Here is a 26,635-nt window from a genome sequence, read left to right as displayed (position 1 = left end):
ATGGGAGGAAGGAGTACAAGGTGGCAGGTGATAGGTGAAACCTGGAAGTGGGGGGGGGGTGAAGTAAAGAGCTGGGAAGATGATTAGTGAAAGGGCTGGAAAAGGGGAAATTTAATAGGAGAGGGTAGAAGACCATGGAAGAATGGGAAGGGGAAGGAGCACCAAAGGGAAGTGTTGGGCAGGTAAGGAGATAAGCGAAGAGAGGGAAACAAGAATGAGGAATGGTGAAGGAGGAGAGGGGAGGCTGCAGACTGACAAATCGGAACTGGAATGAGAAGCAGATTCCATGGTTGATGGTCTCCTCTAATACCATGATGAGGCCACACTCAGGTTGGAGGAACAAACCTTATATTCTGTCTTAGTAACCTCCAACCTGATGGCATGAATATTGATTTCTCAAACTTCTGGTAGTGGAACAAGTAGGAGATGGTGAGCCTTCCACCATGTTTCTCGTACTTGAATGTTTCCTGCCTTTCAAAGTCTGAACAGTACTTTTTTTCATCAGAGAACTCTTTTTTTGATATTAACTCTAGTGATCTCCAAAGTCACTCAATTACTCAAGTAGTTTTATGGCTACCAGAACCAATGTGTCACTGTTTTTAAAATATTTCTCACAGTAACTGATTCTTCAATAGTATTTTATACCGGGAACTGGTGTACATAGAACATTGAACACAGAACATAGAATAGTACAGCACAGTACAGGCTCTTCAGCCCACAACGTTGTGCCGACCTTCAAACCCTGCCTCCCATATAAGCCCCCAACTTAAATTCCTCCATATACCTGTCTAATAGTCTCTTAAACGTCACTAGTGTATCTGCCTCCACCACTGACTCAGGCAGTGCATTCCACTCACCAACCACTCTCTGAGTAAAAAACCTTCCTCTAATATCCCCCTTGAACTTCCCACCCCTTACCTTAAAGCCATATCCTCCTGTACTGAGCAGTGGTGCCCTGGGGAAGAGGCACTGGTTGTCCACTCTATCTATTCCTCTTATTATCTTGTACACCAGTATCATGTCTCCTCTCATCCTCCTCCTCTCCAAACAGTAAAGCCCTAGCTCCCTTAATCTCTGATCATAATGCATACTCTCTAAACCAGGCAGCATCCTGGTAAATCTCCTCTGTACCCTTTCCAATGCTTCCATATCCTTCCTACAGTGAGGTGACCAGGACTGGACACAGTATTCCATGTGTGGCCTAACCAGAGTTCTATAGAGCTGCATCATTACATCACGACTCTTAAACTCTATCCCTCGACTTATGAAAGCTAACACCCCATAAGCTTTCTTAACTACCCTATCCACCTGTGAGGCAACTTTCAGGGATCTGTGGACATGTACCCCCAGATCCCTCTGCTCCTCCACACTACCAAGTATCCTGCCATTTACTTTGTACTCTGCCTTGGAGTTTGTTCTTCCAAAGTGTACCACCTCACACTTTTCCGGGTTGAACTCCATCTGCCACTTCTCAACCCAGTTCTGCATCCTATCAATGTCTCTCTGCAATCTTTGACAATCCTCTACACTATCTACAACACCACCAACCTTTGTATCGTCTGCAAACTTGCCAACCCACCCTTCTACCCCCACATCCAGGTCGTTAATAAAAATCACGAAAATTAGAGGTCCCAGAACAGATCCTTGTGGGACACCACTAGTCATAATCCTCCAATCTAAATGTGCTCCCTCCACCACAACCCTCTGCCTTCTGCAGGCAAGCCAATTCTGAATCCACCTGGACAAACTTCCCTGGATCCCATGCCTTCTGACTTTCTGAATAAGCCTACCGTGTGGAACCTTGTCAAATGCCTTACTAAAATCCATATAGATCACATCCACTGCACTACCCTCATCTATATGTCTGGTCACCTCCTCAAAGTACTCTATCAGGCTTGTTAGACATGATCTGCCCGTCACAAAGCCATGCTGACTGTCCCTGATCAGACCATGATTCCCTAAATGCCCAGAGATCCTATCTCTAAGAATCTTTTCCAAACGCTTTCCCACCACAGACATAAGGCTCACTGCTCTATAATTACCCGGACTATCCCTACTACCTTTTTTGAACAAGGGGACAACATTCGCCTCCCTCCAATCCTCCGGTACCATTCCCGTGGACAACGAGGACATAAAGATCCTAGTCAGAGGCTCAGCAATCTCTTCCCTTGCCTCATGGAGCAGCCTGGGAAATATTCCATCAAGCCCCGGGGACTTATCCATCCTAATGTATTTTAACAACTCCAACATCTCCTCTCCCTTAATATCAACGTGCTCCAGAACATCAGCCTCACTCATATTGTCCTCACCATCAAGTTCCCTCCCATTGGTGAATACTGAAGAGAAGTATTCATTGAGGACCTCGCTCACTTCCACAGCCTCCAGGCACACCTTCCCACCTTTATCTCTAATCGGTCCTACCTTCACTCCTGTCATCCTTTTTTTCTTCACATAATTGAAGAATGCTTTGGGGTTTTCCTTTACCCTACTCACCAAGGCCTTCTCATGCCCGCTTCTTGCTCTTCTCAGCCCCTTCTTAAGCTCCTTTCTTGCTTCCCTATATTCCTCAATAGACCCATCTGATCCTTGCTTCCTAAACCTCATGTATGCTGCCTTCTTCCACCTGACTAGATTTTCCACCTCACTTGTCACCCATGGTTCCTTCACCCTACCATTCTTTATCTTCCTCATCGGGACAAATTTATCTCTTACATCCCGCAAGAGATCTCTAAACAGCGACCACATGTCCATAGTACATTTCCCTGCAAAAACATCATCCCAATTCACACCCGCAAGTTCTAGCCTTATAGCCTCATAATTTGCCCTTCCCCACTTAAAAATTTTCCTGTCCTCTCTGATTCTATCCTTTTCCATGATAATGCTAAAGGCCATAGGCACAAGCTTCATCAATAAAAAAACATTTACTTAGAACATCTCACTCAGCAATTTTCAGTAATGCCATTTAAACCTTCAATGCAATTTCAGCATATTTCAACAGCAGTTATTAGCATCAGCCACACCATTAGCAAAACTACAAAAAGCAGGAAAAAACATCTATTTATAATTTCTCCCAGTAAGTGATAAAAGTGCTAATTACAGCTTAGCAATGCCAGACAGATTGGAAGCTTGAAGATCTTCAACCAAATTATTTCATCTGACCCAGACTGATGGTAAAAACGTGCTATGTGTAACAATCACCCAAGGATTTCTGATTCACTTATTACCGCTATGTGTGTTAGCACAATTCAAACACAAGAAAGCAGAAAACAAAAGTTACATTAGAAGTAGTAAAAAATAAAAATCTGTATGAACATCAGAAAATAAGGAAACTTTTTCTGTCACTATAAATGATTAACAGGGATTAACAGCATGAGGAAGAAAGCACAAGTTTGAATAGAAAGTTGAGGGAAAAAAAGTAATAGAATTTGTCCTGAGCGTAACATGTGAAATGAAGTGCAGAATTGGTTTATGATCCACCTGCCTCTTGTTCACTTTGGCTAGCAGCAATATTGATGCTACTACATCAGCAAACTTTGTATTCATGCCCTGTTCCCGTAGTTCAACCCCAGGTCCACAATATTGAGATTTGGGCATTGAACCCTTACAGGTTCTGTGTTTTAGATAAGAAGGCGATAAAGCAAATCTCCAGCTGCATCCATAGCACATCTTCCTAATGTTCAGTTCAATATTTATTCTTCAGCCAAGAATACTGAACAGAGAAACACGGATTATCTTGTTGAATACTTTAAATCCATTGATCAGACCACACTGTACAAAAACTCTCTGCCATCTCTGCCTAGTCTTCAATGGTACTTCGCTGCCTTTGGGGTCGCTTGAATAGGAAAGGCATTGTGTCAAAGCAAGTTTTTTTACTTCGTTTGTAAATAACTATGACGAGCACCAGTGATGGTGTTGGTGTAGACAATTCCCCCTAACTTTTCAAAATTGCAAAAGATACAAGGTTCAAGAGGTGAAATGGGAAGCATATCCATGAAGTGAAAGCACACACACACACACATAAATAACTGTTCTGGAAAGATGAAAGTTTAACCTCTTGACTCTTTGCTTTGATCTTAGTCACATCAGTAAGTGGGTAATGGTTGTTATCCAGAGAAACCCATCTGTTGTCAATTGCAAAATGAATGATCACTTCAGAAATCCTCTCATGTTGTGAGAAAATGCCTTTTACAAGCTCTACTTGAATGAATGTTTCCCATGAAAACAATTAGATCACACTGTCAAAAAGCATCACCTTGCGCAATTTCCTGCTCTTGGAATATTTTTTCTGAATGACTGTTCCCCTGCTCAAAATGTGCAAGTTAATTTTTCTACATTAATTCAGTTCTTTCCTGGTCATTTCATTGTACTGTACAAGGCTAGAAAATACTTTCATCACCTACCAATAATTGAGCAGAAATATTGAATCCCAAGTAACATGAAAACATTTGAAAGAGATATGTATATGTGTAACTATAATATCATCATGCACATTCCATAGTGTGTGTTGGCATTCCAAGATCTCCAATGTGAATTGTCCACACAGCAAGAACAAAAACTGGGAAGTGATAAAGAGAATTTGGATCACGTTTTGATACTGGAGTGACAGGAATATTGATTATAATGCAGCAGATGTCAACTTTCAGTCCCAGTTAGGAACCAACCAAGCACTTACACATTGATGTAATTAACAAGTTTATATTTTCTAGTCAATTAAAGGTTGCCTCAGGAATCAAGTAAGGTCAAGTTTGATAATATAGGCCAGATTTGCTCCTTTGAACATAATTAACCTTTTTAATAACTCAAAAATATAAACCTGGAGGCTACACAACATTAAAAACACTTCATTTCCACAGCAGAATACACAGAAGTAAGGAGAAAGTCCATTCAGTCTCTTTCACTACTATTTATTCATCTGTCAATGCAAATGATTCTATTGTATAAACAATATAGAAACCCACTGGTGTTCAGGCTCCACATGAACCTCTTCCTCTCCATCTTCTTGTAAATCTATCTGGTTATCTTTTCCTTTCTCCTTTATGTGCATACCCGATCTAATCTTCTATAAATCTACGTTTCAATCAATTCCCCAACATTATGAACAATGTTAAAGGAATTCCCTCTGAATCTCCTACCAGATGTCTCAGTGGCTCTCTTATATTGCTGGTCTCTTCTCTCTAAGTGGAAACACGTCTATCAGTAAAGATCCTCTCCAACCGGGAAATGCCCTCTTTGCATTACTATCATTGGGGAGGAGATACAAGAGTCTGCAGAAAAACATTCAATGTTTTAAGAAGGCTTCTTCCCCTTTGCCATCAAATTTACAAATTGTGTATGAAGCTTTGACCTCTACCTCACAATGTCTTTTGCAAGACTCATGTATTTTGTAATTTGTGGTATTTTTATGTCTTACACTATACTACTGCTGCAAAATAACACATTTTATTACCTTTGTCAGTGATAATAACCCTCATTCTGTTGCTCTTAAAGCCACTCTTTCAAAATCTATCATCTTACAGATCTCCATTACCTCACACGAAAAGAGAAACAAAATTGACTTTACCTTTCATAGCCTCTTTATTACATTTTACGATATGTACAGAACTATAAACAATATTCTTTCCATGGTCTTACCAAAGTTCAGCAATAACTTCTCCACTGAAGTAAACCCTTCTGCTAGATTTTCTTCCTTTATGTGGACTTGCAACATTTAAGCCTGATGCAATTGTGCTCTGATATTCATAGAAACTTAGAAAACCTACAGCACACTACAGGCCCTTCGGCCCACAATGTTGTGCCGAACATGTACTTACTTTAGAAATTATCTCGGGTTACCCATCGCCCTCTATTTTCCTAAGCTCAATGTACCTATCCAAGTGCCTCTTAAAAGACCCTATTGTATCCGCCTCCACCACCGTCACCAGCAGCCCATTCCATGCACTCACTAGTCTCTGCATAAAATCTTACCCCTGACATCTCCTCTGTACCTACTTCCAAGCACCTTAAAACCATGCCCTCACATGTTAGCCACTTCAGTCCTGGGGAAAAGCCTCTGACTATCCACACGATCAATGCCTCTCATCATCTTATACACCTCTATCAGGTCACCTCTCATCTTATGTCACTCCAAGGAGAACAGGCTGAGTTCACTCAATCTATTCATATAAGGCATGCTCCCCAATCCAGGCAACATTCTTGTAAATCCAGTCTTCACACTTTCTATAGCTTCCACATCTTTCCTGTAGTGAGGTGACCAGACCTGAGCACAGTACTCCAGGTGGGGTCTGACCAGGGTCCTATATAGCTGTAACATTACCTCTCGGTTCTTGAACTCCATCCCACAGTTGATGAAGGCCAATCCACTGTATGCCTTCTTAACCACACAGTCAACCTGCGCAGCGACTTTGAGTGCCCTATGGACTCGGACCCCAAGATCCCTCTGATCCTCCACACTGCCAAGAGACTTACCATTAATACTATATTCTGCCATCATATTTGACCTACCAAAATGAACCACCTCACACTTATCTGAGTTGAACTCCATCTGCCACATCTCAGCCCAGTTTTGCATCCTATCAATATCCTGCTGTAACCTCGGACAGCTCTCCACACTATCCACAACACCCCCAACCTTTGTGTCATCAGCAAATTTACTAACCCATCTCTCCACTTCCTCAACCAGGTCATTTATAAAAATCACAAAGAACAGGGGTCCCAGAACAGTTTCCTGAGGCACATCACTGGTCACCAACCTCCATGCAGAATATGACCCGTCTACAAACACTTCTTGCCTTCTGTATGCAAGCCAGTTCCGGATCCACAAAGCAATGTCCCCTTGGATCCCATGCCTCCTTAATTTCTCAATAAGCCTTACATGGCCTTATCCATATGCTGAAATCCATATACAGTCAGCCCTCCGTACCCACGGATACCAAATTCTGCGGATGCTCAAGTCTGGTATATAAAATGGTGTAGTATTTGTATATAACCCACACACATCCTCCCGTATACTTTAAATCATCTCTAGATTACTTATAATACCTAATACAATGTAAATGCTATGTAAATAGTTGTTATACTGTATTGTTTAGGGAATAATGATGAGGAAAAAAAGTCTGTACATGTTCAGTACAGACCCAACCATCGTAGCTCTTCTGGGAACGCTGATGCCGATTCTCCTGTGATCTTTAAGTTCTTGAAGCTGTAGCACTTTACATGGCTAGCCAGCCATCCTTCACTAGCCTTAAACTCCTTCCTCTCGCTCATAACACAAGTAGCGAACAAACGAGACGCGAGACGGACAATGCTCAAACAATGAGTAATACTTTTAATCATCTCTAGATTACAGTACTTTACACTCCCTATTAGGCTTTGAGGAATTGCTTTGACCACTTAATTGCTTTTTAGGAGTCACTTTTTAACAGAAACAAAGGGTGTGCACAACACAAGTAGCAACCGAACGAGTGCTGGACAGAGAACTTCTGGGGGCTTTTTTATCGATCCCGATCCGTGGTTGGTTGAATTCGCGGATACGAAGGGCCGACTGTACACTACATCTACTGCGCTACCTTCATCAATATGTTTAGTCACATCCTCAAAAAATTTAATCAGGCTCATGAGGCACGACCTGCCTTTGACAAAGCCATGCTGAGTATTCCTAATCATATTATGCCTCTCCAAGTGTTCATAAGTCCTGCCTCTCAGGATCTTCTCCATCAACTTACCAACCACTGAAGTAAGACTCACTGGTCGATAATTTACTAGGCTCTTTCTACTTCCTTCCTTGAATAAGGGAACAACATCCACAACCCTCCAATCCTCCGGAACTTCTCCTGTCCCCATTGATGATGTAAAGATCATTGCCAGAAGCTCAGCAATCTCTTCCCTCGCCTACCACAGTAGCCTGGGGTACATCTCATCTAGTTCCGGTGACTCATCCAACTTGATGCTTTCCAAAAGCTCCAGCACATCCTCTTTCTTAATGTCTATATGCTCAAGTTTTTCAGTCGGCTGTACATCATCTCTACAATCGCCAAGGTCCTTTTCCGTAGTGAATACTGAAGCAAAGTATTCATTAAATACCTCCACTACCTCCTCCGGTTCCATACACACTTTTCCCACTGTTACACTTGATTGGTCCTGTTCTCTCACATCTTCTCCTTTTGCTCTTCACATACTTGTAGAATGCCTTGGGGTTTTCCTTAATCCTGCTCGCCAAGACCTTCTCATGTCTCCTTCTGGCTCTCCTAATTTCATTCTTAAGTTCCTTCCTGCTAGCCTTATAATTTTCTAGATCTCTATCATTACTTAGTTTTTTAAACCTTTCGTAAGTTTTTCTTTTCTTCTTGACGAGATTTACAACAGCCTTTGTACTCCACGGTTCCTGTACCCTACCATCCTTTCCCTGTCTCACTGGAACATACATGTGCAGAACGCCATGCAAGTATCCCCTGAACATTTGCCACATTTCTGCCATACACTTCCCCTGAGAACATCTGTTCCCAATTCATGCTTCCAAGTTCCTGCCTGATAGCTTCATATTTCCCCTTACTCCAAGTAAGCACTTTCCTAACTTGTTTGTTCCTATCCCTCTCCAATGTTACAGTAAAGGAGATTGAATTATAATCACTATCTCCTAAATGCTCTCCCACTGAGAGACCTGACACCTGACCAGGTTCATTTCCCAATACCAGATCAAGTACAGCCTCTCCTCTTATAGGTTTATCTACATACTGTGTCAGGAAACCTTCCTGAACACACCTAACAAACTCCACCCCATCTAAACCCCTTGCTCTAGGGAGACGTCAATCAATATTGGGGAAATTCAAATCCCCCATCACGACAACCCTGCTATTACTACACTGTTCGAGAATCTGTCTCCCTATCTGCTCCTCAATGTCCCTGTTACTATTGGGTGGTCTATAAGAACACCCAGTAGAGTTATTGACCCCTTCCTGTTTGTAACTTACACCCACAGAGATTCAGTAGACAATCCCTCCATGACTTCCTCCTTTTCTGCAGCCGTGACACCATCTCTGATCAACAGTGCCATGCCCCACCTCCCTCCCTGTCCTTTCTGAAACATCTAAAGCCTGGCACTCTAAGTAGCCATTCCTGCCCCTGAGCCATCCAAGTCTCTGTAATGGCCACAACATCATAGCTCCATGATCCACTCTCTAAGCTCATCCGCTTTGTTCACGATGCTTCTTGCATTAAAACAGACACATCTCAAGCCAGCAGTCTGAGCTCATCCCTTCTCTATCACTGCCTAACCTCCCTCTCACACTGCCTACAAGCTTTTTCTGTTTGTGAACCAACAGCCCCTTCCTCCGACTCTTCAGTTCGGTTCCCACCCCCCAGCAATTCTAGTTGAAACTCTTCCCAATAGCCTTAGCATACCTCCCTGCCAGGATATTGGTCCCCCTCGGATTCAAGTGCATACCGTCCTTTTTGTACAGGTCACGCCTGCCCCAAGAGGTCCCAATGATCCAGAAATCTGAATCCCTGCCCCCTGCTCCAATCCCTCAGCCATGCATTTATCCTCCACCTCACCCTATTCCTATACTCACTGTCACGTGGCACAGGCAGTAATCCCGAGATTACTAACTTTGAGGTCCACCTTCTCAGCTTCTTTCCTAACTCCCTGTGGTCTGTTTTCAGGACCTCCTCCCTTTTCCTGCCTAGGTCGTTGGTACCAATATGTATCACGACCTCTGGCTGTTCACCTTTCCACTTCAGGATATCATGGACGCGATCAGAAACACCTCAGATTCTGGCACCTGGCAAACTACCATCCGTGTTTCTTTCTTGCATCCATAGAATGACTGTCTGACCCCCCCCCCCCGACTATAGAGTCCCCTATCACTGCTGCCATCCTCTTCCTTTCCCTACCCTTCTGAGCAACAGGGCCAGACTCTGTGCCAGAGGCGCGGCCACTGTTGCTTCCCCCAGGTAGATCATCCCCCCAACAGTGCTCAAACAGGAGTAGTTATTGTTAAGGGGGACAGCCACAGGGGTACTCTCTAGTATCTGACTCTTGCCCTTCCTTCTCCTGACTGTTACCCATTTATCTGTCTCCTGAGGCCCCAGTGGAGGCCTATAGCTCCTCTCTATCACCTCCTCACTTTCCCTGACCAGACAAAGGTCATTGAGCTGCATCTCCAGTTCCCTAACCTGGTCCCTAAGGAGCTACAGCTCGACGCACCTGGTGCAGATGTGGCCGTCTGGGAGGCTGGGAGTCTCCTGGACCTCACAAATCTGACACCTGCTACATAACACTAGCCTCACAGACATACTTCCTGTTTCTATTCTACACAAGTAACTTACCTCAGCTTGACCCAATATCACTAAAGCCTCGTTGAGCCAAAGCCCCCGTACTCTGACTCCCTCTACTCTGACACCCGCTTTATAAAGCTATCTTCTTTTTAAATTCTTCCGGCTGGTCTAACTCGCTGACGTCCACACGCTTGCACAATCGTTCCTCAGTCAAACCACTGTGGAAAAAAACTCTTCTCCTCTTAAATCCTTCCCGCCAGTCTAACTCGCTGACGTCCATGTGCTTGCGCAGTCGTGCCTTGATCAAACCCCCTCCACCTATTCCTTCCATGTATCACCTCTCCTCTCCCCCCCATTCATCCACCTTTCCCCCTACCTGGTCTCATCTATCACTTGTTAGTTTGTATTCCTCCCTCTCCCTGGATTCCTCCCCCACCCCCAACTTCTCATTCTGGCTTCTATCCCTTTCCTTTCCAGTCCTGATGAAGGGTCTTGGCTTGAAATGTCGACTGTTTATTCCCTTCAATTGCTCATGATATCCAGCATCTACAGAATCTCGCGTCTATAAATCCCTCCTGTTATTTGTTTTGTTGTAACCTTCCTCACAGTTGATTAACATCCCTCTCCCCACCCCCTCCCAATAACCAAGAAATTTGCTGAAAACTGCACACTCAGAAATTGCAATTTTGGCTCCAAAAGCTAATGAATAGATTGTGAAAGCAGCACTGATCAATGTGGAACACCATGCAACCTTTCTTTCACTGTGACCAGCTAACCTTTATTCCATTGCCTGCTTTCAATCCTAAAACTAACCACCAAACTGTTCTGCCACCTGTATGTTCTCTAATCTTGTTTACACAAGAGACTTACAGCTGCTGGAATCTGAGAGAAGAAAAACAGCTAGAGAAACACACACAAAGTGCTGGAGGAACTCAGCAGGCCAGGCAGCATCCATGGAAAAAAATACAGTCGACGTCTCGGCCCAAAATGTCGACTATACATTTTTCCATAGATGCTGCCTGGCCTGCTGAGTTCCTCCAGCATTTTGTGTGTGTTGCTTAGATTTCCAGCATCTGCAGATTTTCTCTTGCTTGTGAAACGGCTAGAGGAACTCGGTGAGCCCAGCAGCATCTGTGGAACAAAAGGATAGTCAACATTTCAGGTTGAGACTGGACTGAAACAGGTTCTCAACTTGACTTACTGTGTTCCTCCAACAGCTTGATTTTTAAGCACCTACTTTTTTTTAATTGGGCTACTATGAAATTACTTGGTGAAAGCTTTTGAAAATTTACATGAACTTCACCTACTTTATTACAATTACTGCTCTCTGCAACGTCTGGAAACTTTCCAAACAAAAGGTTGGTCAAGCAAGACTTTCTTTTTAAATCCATGCTGACTATTTATTATATTAATTTCTTTATGGTCCACTTTCTTCATTCATAGGCCTTTCATTACCAGAAAACTCTACATTGTTAGCAAGCTATATCTCACCAAAATTAAATAGGCAGCTGGTGATTGTGCACCTGGAATATTGTATACAGATTTGGTATTTCTGCTGAAAAGGACTGTAAATGTATTTGTTATAAAGGGAATGCACCAAAGATCCCTGAGATCGATTTCTAGATGGAAGGTTTGTCCTACGAGGAGAATTTAAGCAAAATGGCCAGATAAATATCTAAAATTTTCTCAGGGTAGATGGGGGAGGTGGGGTGATTGCCCTGCCTGGGAATTCTATAAATAGGGTTAGTCTCAAAATAAGGAGTCACCAATTCAGGAAAGATGAGAAGAAATTTCTTCATACACAGAATAGTGAAACCTTGAATTTCTCTGTCCAAGAGGTTTGTGACAGATGAGTCACTGATTCAATTCAAAACAGGATCAACCGACATTTGAATATTAAGGCAATTTAAAGGATATTAGATTAGATTATGAGGACACGCAGTCCTCTTTTATTGTCATTTAGCAATGCATACATTAAGAAACGATACAATTTGTTGTTTCTTCCTCCAGAATGATATCACAGAGACACAAGACAAACCAAGACTAAATATAAACTCAAAAAAACCACATAATTATAACATATAGTTACAACAGTGCAAAGCAATAGAGATGAAGAACAGACCATGGGCACAGTAAAAAAAAAGTCTCAAAGTCTCTCGAAAGTCCCATCATCTCATGCAGATGGTTAAAGGGAGAAACTCCCTCTGCCATGAGCTTCCAGCGCAGGAAACTTGCCGATGCAGCAACCTGGAAGCACCTGACCACAGTCCGACTCTGAGTCCGTCCGAAAACTTAGAGCCTTCGACCAGCCCTCCGACACCGAGCACCATCTCGGCCGAGCGCTTTGACCCCGGCCCCGGCAACAGACAATAGGCAAAGCCGAGGATCGGGGACCTTACCCTCCAGAGATTATCAATCGCACAGCAGCAGCGGCAGCGGCAGCAAAGCAGGCATTTCAGAAGTTTCTCCAGATGTTCCTCCATGCTTCTCACGTCCGTCTCCATCAAATCAGGATTGTGCACGGCCCCTATTTAACAAATACGAAATCAATTCGGAGCGGCTGCAAGCGCTGCATCGCGCTGCCGTCTTCTCCTCCCCTCCAGATATGAAGTTAGTACCGAAAAATAGCCGTGAGGTAAAAAATCAGTCACAATCTAATTGGATAGCAGGTAAGGCTTGCCGGTTCTGGTAGTCTGCTCCAGCTCCTATGTTCTTGTGTTCTTCAATGGATAAAGTTTTGTTTGTTCTTATTTTTTTTCAATTCCTTAAGGATTGTGTCTTACACACCTTTAAGTCACACAGGTAAGGACAGAAGTTGCATCAAATTAAAGCACTATAACATACTTTGCTTGCGGTTCTCAAAGCTGCAGAAACAGATTAAAACTGAACCCCAAGCTGCTCTCGAAAAAATCATGAATGTCTTATGAATAATAAGGACACATGATCAGTCCCTCGTGCAGATGTTCTATTAGGCAAAGTGAGGAACCACAGAAGTAAGCCAACGCTGGGGAAACAAGGCTGATTAAAGTTTGGCTATATAATCTGGGTCTGATGGGACCAAACTGTGTCTTTCAGATTCTTGTCATGTCAGGCATATTTTTCTGATTGGACAGTTAAGGATGGATCACAGCACGCAAGTCTTCATCTGAGCATGATTTTATCATCTCACCACATGCTTCCTCTGTTCTTGATCATTAGCTGCACAGGGACTGCAAAACCAGAATTTTCATAAATTCTTTTACTCAAATACTGGTGCCATAACCAGTCTTATCAGTGGCATACCACATGTCCCGAAATTTGTTGTTCTACAGCAACAGTAGAGCACTGTAAATTAAAAAGTTACTATAAATTATAGTAAAATATTAAAAAATAAATACAGTAAATAAATGGTGCAAAAAGAGAGCAAAATAATGTTCGCGGACTGTTCAGAAATATGAGAGCTGTTCCTAAAAAATTGTACTGTTCTGCAAATGTCTGTTGTGTTAAGTTATACCAGGAAAAGATCATGACCTTGGGCTTATTCATTCTGGTTCATGTTGGCCTAGGTCAGGTTCAAATATCACACATTAATATTACACCCATGCAGACTTCTCAATATTCAGTGTTCAGCATGACAGACTGTTGTGAGCTTCTGGAAGTGATTCCAGAAGCAGGTCCAGGCCTGCAGGGAGCACATTTACTAGTCACGCTCTGTGTAGTAAAGCACCAGATTATAGCAAAGATCAATATTATTAATAAGCACTACACAGAGGTCATTTATCTTGCACTCACCAAGATACACCTATGAATGCAAATAAAGCTAGACAGAACAAAAAATGTACAAATTACCATGGCAATCACAATATTCAGTAACATTTTCATCCACACCTATTGCTTTAGATGCAGCTTGTATGGTAATTTATGCTGCCTGCTCACTTCCATGATCGCGGCGTGTAGAAGCCACTGGTGGCACTCTTCCTGGGGTGCAGTTTCAGCACAAACTCCAATTGCATTAGTTGCAGCTAAGAGTTAATCACTCCATTTGATGCCAACCTCAATCTTTTAAAAGTGGTTGCGATTCACAGCCGCATCGTCTGCTTATCGCTCCAGATTCCAACATCTGTAGTCTCTAATTTCACCAAAGCATCCACTGACGCCGACAATAGACTTATGGATGCTCACAGTTAACTCAACTACACCCATCTTTCACTCCGTCTCTTGTAAGGATGTCATATCACTTCCTTTCAATGTCCCCATTTCCATTGGCCTGGGGTGGGGGTGGTGGGGGGGGCACAGTAGCGTAATGGTTTGTATAATGCTATTACTGTGCCAATGACCCCGGTTTAATTCCGCCACAGTTTGTAAGGGATTTGTACGTTCTCCCCGTGACCATGTGAGTTTCCTCTGGGTGCTCCAGTTTCCTCCCACATTCCAAAGATGTATGGGTTAGTAGATTAATTCGTCTCTCGAATGTAATCAGGCTCATTGGACGAGGAGGGCCTGTTACTGTGCTGTGACTCTAAATCTAAATCGAAAAACTGTTCTCAAGATAAGGCTTTCTGTCTAGGACTTTTTCAGGATATTTGGCTTCTTCTCTCCCATAGCTGATGGAGCCTCCATGTGTAATTCCTCTGTTTCCTACACATCTGCTCACGTCTATCACCTCTCCCCACAAAGAACAGAGATAGAGCTAACTTAGTCATCAACTTCCACTCCACTGGCCTCCACAACCAGCATATCACCTTTTGCTATTTCGATGAGCTTGAATGGGATGCCACCACCAGTCACATCTACCCCTCTCCCCACCTTACTCTTTTCTGCGGGGGCTACTAGCCCTATGGTTTCCTGATCTCCTCACTGTTTGTTATCTCCAGGTGCTCCAGTTGTGGGCATGCTATGTTGGTGCTAGGAGTTTGGTGATACCTACAAGCTGCCTAGCACAGTCCCCACTGAAGTGACTTGACACAAAATTACTCAATTCACTGTATGGTTCAATATACGCATGACAAATAAAGCTATCTTTCATCTAAGGTTTCTGAGAAGGTGAATGGAATTTAGATCTTTCCACATGAGGCAGAGATTCATGTGTACTTCTGCAATCTGCACTAGGTGCTTGTGATGCGGCCTTTCTGCATTGGCATGACCAAACAAAGACCAGGTGACCGTTTTGCAGAGCACCCATAATCTGCCTACGACAGCCATCTTAAGCTTCCTGTTGCATGTCATGGAGACTTATTAGGGAGAGTGAACATGGACTTGTGTAGCGGAGATCACGTGAACATGCACTTGTGTGGAGGAGATCACATGAACATGCACTTGTGTGGAGGAGATCATGCCTTAGAAATTTCACTGAGATTTTTAAAAAGGTGACAAAGATGGCAATGAGTGTAGAGCAGTGGATGTTGTCGACAATGAGTTTAGTAAAGCATTCAACACTCTTAGTAAAGCCCTCTCATGGTAGACCAATCCAGATAAATAAGGCACACTGAATCTACAGAGACTTGTAAGATTAGATTCAAAACTGGCTCAGCAATAGAAGACAGAGTGTAGAGTCAGTGGGTTGTTATAATGCTGAATATGAAGGGTTCAAAACATTGTTGAGGATCCCTACCACCTACAATCTCTTTCAGCCACTACCGTCAGGAAAGAGGTACAGGAACATCAGGATTAGGACTACAATACTGGGCAACAGCTTCTTCCTTCAGACTGTGATATTAATGATACCCGACCACCACCACTGTACGGTTCATTGTTTAGCTGAGGCCCTCCATTGGCCAAGGTCAACAATGAATGTTGCAACCTAGCTGTCTGCATGCTATGCAAGCTGGTACACAAAACAGGGCAGTGTGATATGGAGAGCAAGCTGTTGCCCTTACAGCAGGTTCTTCCTCTCCACGCATCTGATGAACCCAAAGGAACGGCAGAGACCAATACAGTTTGACACCAGCAATATCACAGGAGTTGCTAGTCAGGGTTGAACTCAACGTAGGACTGATTAGGGACTCCAGCTCCAGGTTTTTCCCCCAGGGTTTACTCCCAAAGCCATCCCCATGAGTGGGTATAACTGCAAGGCAGCAGAGGTTTGAGATCAGAGTTTTCCTTTTCTTGAATGAGCTGCCAAACATGGCTATGAGTCCCATCCACCCAAAGCAACTGGTTTTATGGCACCAGTAACATCAATAATTTCAGATATGCAGATGACACTGTGTAAATTGCAAGTACGGAGGAAGAACTACAAAACTTAATTGATGTAATTGTTGAAGAAAGTGCAAAACTGGGTCTACCTATCAATTGCAAAAAGACAGAATGTATGGTGATATCCAAAAAGAAGGAGAGTCCTATCTGCAGGCTGAGAATAAATGGGGAAGACATAAAACAAGTACAGAACTTTTGCTACTTAGGAAGCTGGGTGACATCAGATGGCAGGTGAAACTTGGACATCAGAAGAAGAATAGGGATGGCAAAAGACACTTTGACAAGAATGAAGAGTATACTGACCAATACTAAACTAGGCATGACAACCCGCCTCAGAGTACTGAAATGTTACGTTTATCCAGTTATGTTATATTGCTCAGAATGTTGGACAATATCTAGTAACATGAGGAAATGAATTGTAGCAGCAGAAACATGGTTTTTGAGGAGGATGCAAAGAATATCATGGACGAAACATATCTAACAAGGATGTCATGAACAGAGCAAACACAAAACGAGAAATAATGTATGAGATCATGAAAAGGCAATGTGACTTCATTGGACATGTGATTAGGAAAGAGGAGTTAGAATGCACAGTAATTATGGGAAAGATTGAAGGGAAGAAAGCAAGAGGAAGACAAAGACAAATGATGATGGAGACAGCAGCCAGAGAATTGGAAATGAATACCAATGAATTGATCCACTTGGCCTGAAACAGGAGTGTGTGGGCCATGGCAGTCAAAGCTCAAACTGGGCACGGCACCTGATAATGATGAACCTGTCTTTGCCTCTTCTCCTGTCAGTAGAAACGGTTCCACCAGGATGAGTAGCTAATCCACATGTGAAGGCCAGGAGCTTTATTTGGTCGTCAGAGGCTACGTGAAACGCACACCATTGGGAGCATTTAATAGGTAGTGGAGCTTATCCCACTACCTCCCCCAGTTATGACGACCAAAAAGAACCCACTGTTTACCTGTGTTGTGTATTACATGCATATTTTATTAACTTATTTGCGGTAATATTTTGTTTAATGTGCTGAGTGTGGTATGTGTTGTGTGGATGCACTGTGGTCTGGAGGAACATTTTTTCGTTTGGTTGTACAGTCAAGCTGACCTTGAACTTGACGACCAGTGGTGTTTCAGAGATCAGTGCAGGACTGCTGTTGTTGGGGATGCATACAAATGATTTGGATGAACATGTAGGTGGGTTCAGTAACAAGTTTGCAAACGACACAAAGATTGGCAGAGTTGTGGTTACTGAAGAGCGATGCCAAAGGAGACAGAAGGATACAGATCTGTTAGAAATGTGGGCAGAAAAATGGCAGGTGGAGTGTGAGATATTACACTTTGGAAAGTTTAATTTAAAAGGAATGTCTACAGTAAATGGCATGAACCTTAGGAGCACTGATGCACAGAAGGATCTTGGGGTGCGTTGATTAACTGTTTAAGAGTGATAACACAAGTGGATAAGGTCAATATGAACTGAAAAATTATGAGATATGTTGTGGATCATAAAAATTTGTTATGGCCACATTTGTAATTCTGTGTGCAGTCTGGTTGTCACATTACAGTGAGGGTCTGGAGGCTCAATTGCAATCAATGCCTCTTTTACTTAGATAGCCCACTGAGATTGTCACTTTGAAGAAATATTGAAGGGTGTTCTCTACCAACAGATGAGTATTCAACAAAGAGTCAGTGTCCTTGCACAAAGGTTAAATTAATATAGGAAGATGAAGTCATTAATAATGACATTGTAAAATAAATTGCATAGTTTATGTAATACAAAATTGAAAAGCTAAAGATACTGCAGCATCTACAGCTGATTTATAGGATTATTTATGGGAATAATCAACTGCCTCTAGGTAAATGGTTGTTAGATGAATTTTGATTCCACTGTAACCATATTGGTAACTTTAGAAACAGTTAAATAATGTTCAAATCTCCATTTCACAGATACATTGATAAAGCTCTTATAACTTTGTCTTTCAGGTATGATAGGTGTCTGTGGAATTCTTTGCCACTGGCAGCTGAGGAGGCCAAGTTTTTATGTATATTTAAGGCAGAGGTTGATAGATTCTTGATTGTTCATGAAAATGATTCCAGCATTGAATGGCTTATCAGATGAAGTCCATTTGACGGCTCTGGGCCTGTATCACTAGAATTCAGAAGAATCAGGGGTGACCTCATTGAAATCTGTCAAATGGTGAAAGGCCTTGATAGAGTGTATGTGGAGAGGGTGTTTCCTATGATGGGAGAGTCTAAGACCAGATGACACAGCCTCAGAATAGGAGGGCGTCCTTTTAGAATGGAGGAATTTCTTTAGCCAGAGAGTTGTGGATCTGTGGAATTTGTTGCCACACGCAGCTGGGTCTTTATGTATATTTAAGGCAGAGGTTGATAGATTATTGATTAGGCAGGGCATGAAGAGAAATGGAGACATGGCAAGAGATTGGGGCTGAGTGGAAAATTGGATCAGCCATGATGAAATGGCAGAGCAGACTTGATGGGCCAAATGGCCTAATTCTGCTCCTATATCTTATGGTCTTATGCAAATATTTAAGGGAGCATTATTTTTTTCAATGATGAAACAAATTCCCTAATAGAGTAAAACAGAGCTGATATTTATTGTAGGGCAATGATCTTTCATTGGCCTGAAAAGTTAACTCTGTTTCTCTCTCCACATATACTGTCTGAACCTTATGAGTATTACCTCCAAATCCAGTTTTTATTTCACTTCTGCAGTGATTGGCATATTTTTCTTTTCTTGTTTATAGTTTGGAAATAGACCGAATCATAGATGGAAAATGTGTTTTCATGTAAGTGTGACTCACTCTAACAAGGACAAAAAGACATTTTTTAAAAAATCTAATAGCAAACTGCCTGCCCTTTGCCATACTTTTTTGTTTCATCTTCTTCCAGAAGTTATCCATTTTTCTACTCAATTGTGTTTGTGTCCACTGTGAAAATATTCCACTCCGCTGTGAAAAAACTCTTCCAATTTATCATCCCATAAGTTACAAGCTGAGTCTAACCCTTACTAAGTCAGTGGAAACAATTCTTCATTATTATGTCAAAATGTTGTAGAATTTTAATAGCCTCTTAAAGTTCCTCTTAGTTTCAATTTCAGTAAAAATATTTGGTTCAATTAAGTATCAAAGCAAAGCCTATATGCAGAGAAGTCCCCCTTCACATTACTAACATGGTGCAGGAGAAATGGTCCTATGCCTAACCACAAACAAGAGAAAATCCGCAAATGCTGGAAATCCAAGAACACACACAAAATACAGGAGGAACTCAGCAGGCCATCTGACTCCTCATCATATTTTCTCCAGTCCTGATGAAAGGTTTCAGCTTGAAACATCGACTGCAGTCTTTTCCATAGATGCTGCCTGGCCTGTTGAGTTCCTCCAGCATTTTGTATGCGTTGCTCAGATTTCCAGTATCTGCAGATTTTCTCATTGTGATTGGATTACTACACTGCGAAACCTCTTCGAGGGATGCATACCCTGAAGAAGTTTAAACCTTCCCTTCGACGGGAGTTCAGTGAGACCATCTCTCACTGCTCCCCCTCTGTGATCTCTGCTGCCCTCAGACTCTTCGACTATGTGCTCACCCAGGCCTACTACCACAGCCACGTACCCTTCCTGGGAACATGTCTCCACCGCCAGCGTGTACCACATGGCTTGCAGATCAGTTTTCAAGCTTCTCGATCTGGACCCTCTGAGGACCCCAGGAACTCACATTCAACTAACTGTTTCTCCCGCTGTATCTCTCTCTGCGTTCTCACCAATCAACTTCCCAACTCTTTACTTCACCCCTCCCACCTCCCAGTTTCACCTATCACCTCGTGTTTCTCCCTTCCCCTCCCCCGACCTAACTTTTTTCTCCAGTCTTGCTGCAGGGTCTCAGCCCGAAACGTCGACTGCACTCTTTCCCATCGATGTTGCCTGGCCCGCTGAGTTCCTCCAGCATTTTGTGTGTGTTGCTTGGTCCTACGCCTAACTTCATTTGTGGTGTTTAATTATCGAAACAGGCTACGATTAAGTCAAAAATAATACCTGCACATTGTGCTAATGTTATTTTTTTACATTTTACACATCAAATGCTTCATGCAAGTTCACCTTATTAATGCTCAGCCACGCTCCTTATAATATTAAAGAAAGGATGTAATGTTGAGACTTTATAAAGCACTGGTGAGGCCTTACTTGGAATATTGTGAACCGGTCTGGGCCCCTTATCTGAGAAAGAATGTGCTGAAACTGGACAGGGTTCAAAGGATGCTCAGGAAAATTATTCCAGGATTGAATGGCTTGTCATATGAAGAGCATTTGATGGCTCTGGGCCTGTATTCGCCAGAATTCAGAAGAATGAGAAGTGACTTCATTTAAGCCTATCGGATGGTGAAAGGCCTTGATAGAGTGGATGTGGAGAGGATGTTTTCTATGGTGAGAGAGTCTAAGACTAGAGGACACAGCCTCAGAATCGAGAGGTGTCCATTTAGAACAGAGATGAGGAGGAACTTGTCCAGCCAGAGAGTGGTGAATCTGTGGAGTTCTTTGCCACAGGCAGCTATAGAGGTTGTGTATATTTAAGGCAGAAATTGATAGGTTCTTGAATGATCAGGGCATGAAGGGAAACAAGAGAAAGCAGGAAAATGGGGCGAAGTGGAAAATCGGACCAGCCATAGTGAAATGGCGGAACAGATGCAATGAGCCAAATGGCCTAATTTTGCTCCAATATCTTATGCTCTTAATGAACTGAGTGAATGGACAATCAAAAAGAGATATTATTCACATAAAGGTTTTTAATTTTTTAAACGTTATGTTTAAAATGAGAGCATCCGAAAGGTATGCAAACAAAAACAAAACGCAGAAGCTTTGGCCGAGAGACAGACTGTGCACTCTTTCCTCTGTCCTATCTGATCAAATTTCACAGGCATTTATGAATCAGAATGCTGGTAGTATTTTGCAATGGGGAAGTTGCATTGTGCAAGAATTTATGAATCGCTGCCCATCCCGATAACTTCAGTTGCAATGCGATCCAATTTCTTCTCGACTTCTGCAGTAGATTACATTATGTACATCGGTATTAGTTACTGGAAGTCTCACCTTCTGAAGATCATCAAGCCCGTATTCCACTGCTGATGTCAATACTTCCAGAGCCTAAAAAATGTCAACAGAATCAAAAAGGATCAAGTAAACAAACTGATAGAGAACATAGTTTTCATTCTTCAATCCTGAACTAATCAAAATGATATTTTAATCTTGACATAAGAATGACATGTACCAAAGTCAGTTCTTCATCATGTTGGTTCCAAGCTCTGTGCTAAACTTTGAACCCCACTATGTGCTAAAGTATCAAGAAAGATTCCCTTGGAAAATGTTTATTTCACATAGCTGCAAGAAGAGCATCAACTGAGCACACCAGACACTGGCTCTTCAGTTTTCAGGTTTCAGTGTCTCTAGTAGACACTATTCTGAAAATATTCAAAAATTAACCTTCAATGCTTCTTGCTCTACTCATTACATTTTTAAGAGTCATCCATATTCTATTATTATATTCTTCTTCCTCATCTTGTTGAAAAGATGAAGCTGAAAACTATAAACTTCCCTTTATATCAAAATGTCATATCACCCAATTATCACTTTCAACTGACTTGCAGACTTTTCGCGTGAGAAGCAGTTTCATGCACAGGGGTGGAGCAGAGCACAGAGAAGAGGGGAAAAGAATCAGAACATATGGGAAAAATTGAAAAGTATGAATACTTCTACGTCTGTGCACCTCTGACTAGAATGGACAATATGCATCTTTATCACTCCAATACTAGGCAGTTATACCAGCGCGACACCATCTTTTGGATGACAGGTTAAACCAAAATCCCATTTACTTTCTCTGGAAAACAAAAGATCTCATGACCAATTTTTAAGACAAGAGGGCAGGCTAATCTAATATTTCCCCTTCAATCAACATCACCAAAATTCAGACTTTCGGCCATTATCATATTGCCTTTTCTAAAAGTCTGCTGTATGCAAATAGTTTTACATATCAACAGTGTTTACCCTTCTAAAATATATCATGAGGTTTAAAGCACTGGGAGATGTCCAGGCCATGGTCTTCTTATTTAAAAAAAAATTAGCAGTTTAATATCCCTCTATTTCAATTAACTTATTCAAATATGATTAGACCATAAGACATAGGAGTAGAATTATGCCATTCAGCCCATCAAGTCTGATCTGCAATCCATAATGGCTGATCTATTATCCCTCTCAAACCCATTCTTCTGCCTTCTCCCCACAAGCTTTGATGCCCTTTATAACCAGAACCTATCAATTTCTACTTTAAATAAACCCAATCACTTGGCCTCCACATCCTTCTGTGGCAATGAATTCCATAGGTTTACCACTCTCTGACTAAAGAAATTCCTTCCTCCTGTTCAAAAGGGATATCCTTTTATTCTGAGGCCCTCTGGTCCTAGACTCTCCTATTAATGGATAATCCACACCAGGTCCACTTTATCCAGGCCTTTCAATATTCATGAGGCTTCATCCTTCTAAACTCCAGTGAGTACAAGCCCAGAAGCAACATTAGCTACTCATGATGAGCCCCTTCGAATCGATCATCCCTGCTTATTTTTTTTTACATATACATCTTCATCTTTCACCTGTATTGACTTTATATATTAAGGTTCAAATTTGATGATTACTTCTAAGTTAAACAATGATGTCCTTCCCTTCCTGGCACACGAACTGAGATTTCAAAAGATAATTATAACAACATTTACATTTATCTCCCCAAGTGACTCAGTTAGTACAAAAAGAACTTGGTTGAACATACAGTTCTGAAAGAGATTCAGTTACCCCTTAACCCACATATCTCCCCACTCAAATGGGATGGATGTTGGGCAAGAATTAATATGTGCTTCAATGCGATGGCCCTGAAGGTAAAGATTCACACTCATTGCCTACACTCACAAGTGAAGATCAGCTACAAGCAAGGCTGCATTGAATGAAACCACATACCACATGACTCATTAAGAGGGGGAGAATGTTATCAAAGTAAATCCTAACCATAGTGTAAGACTTAATCAAGGGAACAAGTAGTAGTGTTCTTGTGTACCAGCTATTTAGTTCTGATAAGCAGGCTCATCAGATTAAAATAACACCTCCTGTTCCTACTGAAATTTTGTTGTACATAAAGAGTCTTGAGTTTTGCCTTCCCTCTCCACCCTCCCCCCCCCCCCCCATTTTCTATAGGGGTCATTTTCTACATGACCCCCTTGTCCACTTCGACCTCCCCAATTATCTCCTTCCTGGTATTTATCCCTGCAACTATGACAAGTACTACACCTGCCCTACACTCCTCCCTCACTACCATTCAGTGCCCCAAACAGACCGTCTAGGTGAAGTGATAATTCTCCTGCAAATCTGCTGGGGTTGTCTATGTAGTATCTGGTGCTCCTGGTGTGGCAAAGCAGTGAACAAAGTGGTCCTCCAATGTTGATTAGAGGACGCTTTGTTGAGCGCCTTTACTCTGTCTACCACAAAGGCAAGATCTCCTGGTGTCTACCCCTCTTAGTTTGACTTCCCATTCAAAAATGTCTGTCTGTCATGTTGAGGTCAAATTCAGGTTGAAAGAGCAATACCTTATATTGAATTGAATTGAATTGAATGTTCTTTATTGTCATTATACATGGGTACAGTGAAACTCTGTTTGGCTTCCTCTCAGGCAATAAAATAAAGCAGTAGATAAGAACAAGACAGTAATAGAAAAACAGTATTAAACAGATAAGTAGCAGAAAATAAGTTGCAGCAGCACCAGAAGATCACAGTAATGCACAAAGTGCCATTAGTACAAGTATTTGAGTCCTTGTGTGTGCATGTGTGTACTCACAGTTTCAGTCATTGTTCTGTGAGAGTGGTGTGATGGAGGCCACAGCTCTGGGATAGAAGCTGTTCCTCAGTCTATTTGTTCTGGCTTTTAGTGTCCTGTTATATTCCTTCTGGGTAGCCTCCAAGCCAATGCCATGAACATCAATCTCTCTAACATCTGGTAATTTCTCCTCCCACCCTCTGTCTCTCTTTTACCATTCCCTTTTGTTTTTCAATTCTCTTCTCTCACTCCTTCTCTTCTCTACACATGCCCATCACCTCCAACTGGTGCCTTCCTGCTTCCCTTTCTTCCATACGCCACTGCCCTCTCTTATTAAGTACCTTCTTCAGCCCTTTACCTCTTTCACATACTTCCCCAGCTTCTTGCTTCATCACCCTTCCCCCATCCCTCCTGCCCCACCCATACAACTTACCCCTCACCTGATCTCACCTATTACCTGCCAGCATGTATTTCTTCCCCTCCCCACACTTTCTTTTCCTAGCTTTCACCTCTTTCCTTTCCAGAAGGGCCTCAGCCCTGAATGTTGACTGTTTGGTCCCTTCCACAAATGCCGCATGACTTGCTGAGCTCCTCCTGAATTTTGTGTGCATTGAATTGTTCAGCTTGTTTTCTGTTCATTTCTATGTTTGAGCAAATTACTATCACCTCAGTTAAAACCGAGATGATGTCTGGCAAGAAATAATAATTGTGGTCAACAGAAAGTCCACTTACTGGAGCAAACAGCAGAAACAAATTCAAGTTGTGACATAGTCAGTGTTGAATGCCATGAGTTCACCTCAACTAGTGAAACCATTTCAGTTTTCAAATCATGTAGATTTTAGTATGTACATGTCTGGTGTTCTTTGAAATTACTTGTTGGTTTGGAACCTGAATTATTTTTTTTAAAGTGCGTTCCAAGATGGCTGGATGTTCCTGGGGAGAATATTCAATCCCAGCAGGACAATTGAATGTGAATCAACTGGTGGTCAACCGAAAGATATATCAACTCTGATTTTAAAAAAACCTTCCACCATTTTGAAAGAAATACCAAAAATACAAAGCATCACGGCAACTGTTTTTTGGCAGATTTACTGCAATTTCACTGCACAAAACAGACTGTTTGAAAAGTATTTAGTTGACAAATTTTATCTTGCAAAAGTTGGAGTTATCATGATGTTAACTACCTTACAGTGCAGTCAATACTTCTATTTCTGAGACAGCCCCTTGGAATCAGGCATGAGTTGCTCTACACCATTTCTGAGGTCCTGGATGAGACGGAAGTGAGGGACATTCTGTCACAGACAGTTCAGGAGGTGGGAGCTCCTTCCACTGCATTTTCATTTGCTTACCGAGGACCCCAAGGTGTTCAGTGACATTCTGACTGCTCCTCCTCCATTTTGAGTTGTCATGGGTCAGGGATTCCCATGAGTTGCTGGGAATATTACACTTTTCAAGCAGGATTTGAGAACACCCTTGAACTGCTGGTAAATTTGTTCTGATAAGACTGAGTAAAGTGTCTCTATTGGGAGTCAGGCATCAGGCACATAAACATTATGACTTGCTCATTGGAGCTGCGTGTGTAAGCAGGGCCTCAGTGCAGGTTTTTTTAGCCTGGCAAAGGGGATTGACATTGATTTGCATCATCCACCATTGGATCTGAATGTTTCTTACAGTGAAATTTTAGGTAGGTCATCCTCCATGCTTTAAAATACCAGCTTGAGAAAGTCCATGACTCAGCCACATACTGCATTTTGGTGCTGGGTTTTAGCTCTTAAGCACTTTCCTTCCAGTAACATCCCTGTTGGTACAGCAAAGGCAGTGGCGATGCTCATTATCCATACCTGCCTCCCTTGAGAGGTGGCTATCTAGTCATAGGAAAAGATCCATGTTTTCTTAGATTTAGGAAGCAAATCGGGAGGGGTCCTCTTTTATCAGGATATTTAATGCAAGGCCTCATCGGGTTCATTAGATAACCTGGAGCTCAGCTGTAAATGTGCACATGGACAAGCGTTGTCTACATTCTACAGCTCAAGGACTTGGTTCTGGGGAAGAGGAGTTGTAAGCTTCCCCACTTTAGCTCTATTCTGTTATCATATTTGTTTGAGGAAAACTGAAGGGTTATGGTGAAAACAGAATGAAAAACGTTTTGAGGCACTTAAGACAGGCGGGTGGGTGGTGAATAGCAGGCAAAATTAATTAACATGGGTGGGCTCCTACTAAACTTTGGGAACAGTCCTTCAAATTAACTAACACACTGTCTTGTCAAAGGCTCATGGCAATATCTTCATCGCCTAGTCCAGGCTCCAGCACTGTTAGGCTATGCC

General features: G+C 42.2%; 1 protein-coding gene across 8 annotated transcripts in view; it reads right to left on the bottom strand.

Annotated features, from left to right (window-relative positions):
* The window catches only part of LOC140205846 (BTB/POZ domain-containing protein 19-like), a 190,241-nt gene that overhangs the window by 135,191 nt on the left and 28,415 nt on the right, over positions 1–26,635 (bottom strand). For all 8 annotated transcript variants that reach the window (XM_072273624.1, XM_072273627.1, XM_072273626.1 and 5 more), the window contains exon 3: positions 21,551–21,604. In XM_072273624.1, coding sequence (XP_072129725.1) covers positions 21,551–21,604 — 54 coding nt within the window. The remainder of the gene's footprint in view (positions 1–21,550; positions 21,605–26,635) is intronic.

Source organism: Mobula birostris, chromosome 12, assembly GCF_030028105.1.
Source record: "Mobula birostris isolate sMobBir1 chromosome 12, sMobBir1.hap1, whole genome shotgun sequence".
NCBI classification, from domain to species: Eukaryota; Metazoa; Chordata; class Chondrichthyes; order Myliobatiformes; family Myliobatidae; genus Mobula; species Mobula birostris.
This window is presented reverse-complemented; position numbering and strand designations above follow the sequence as displayed.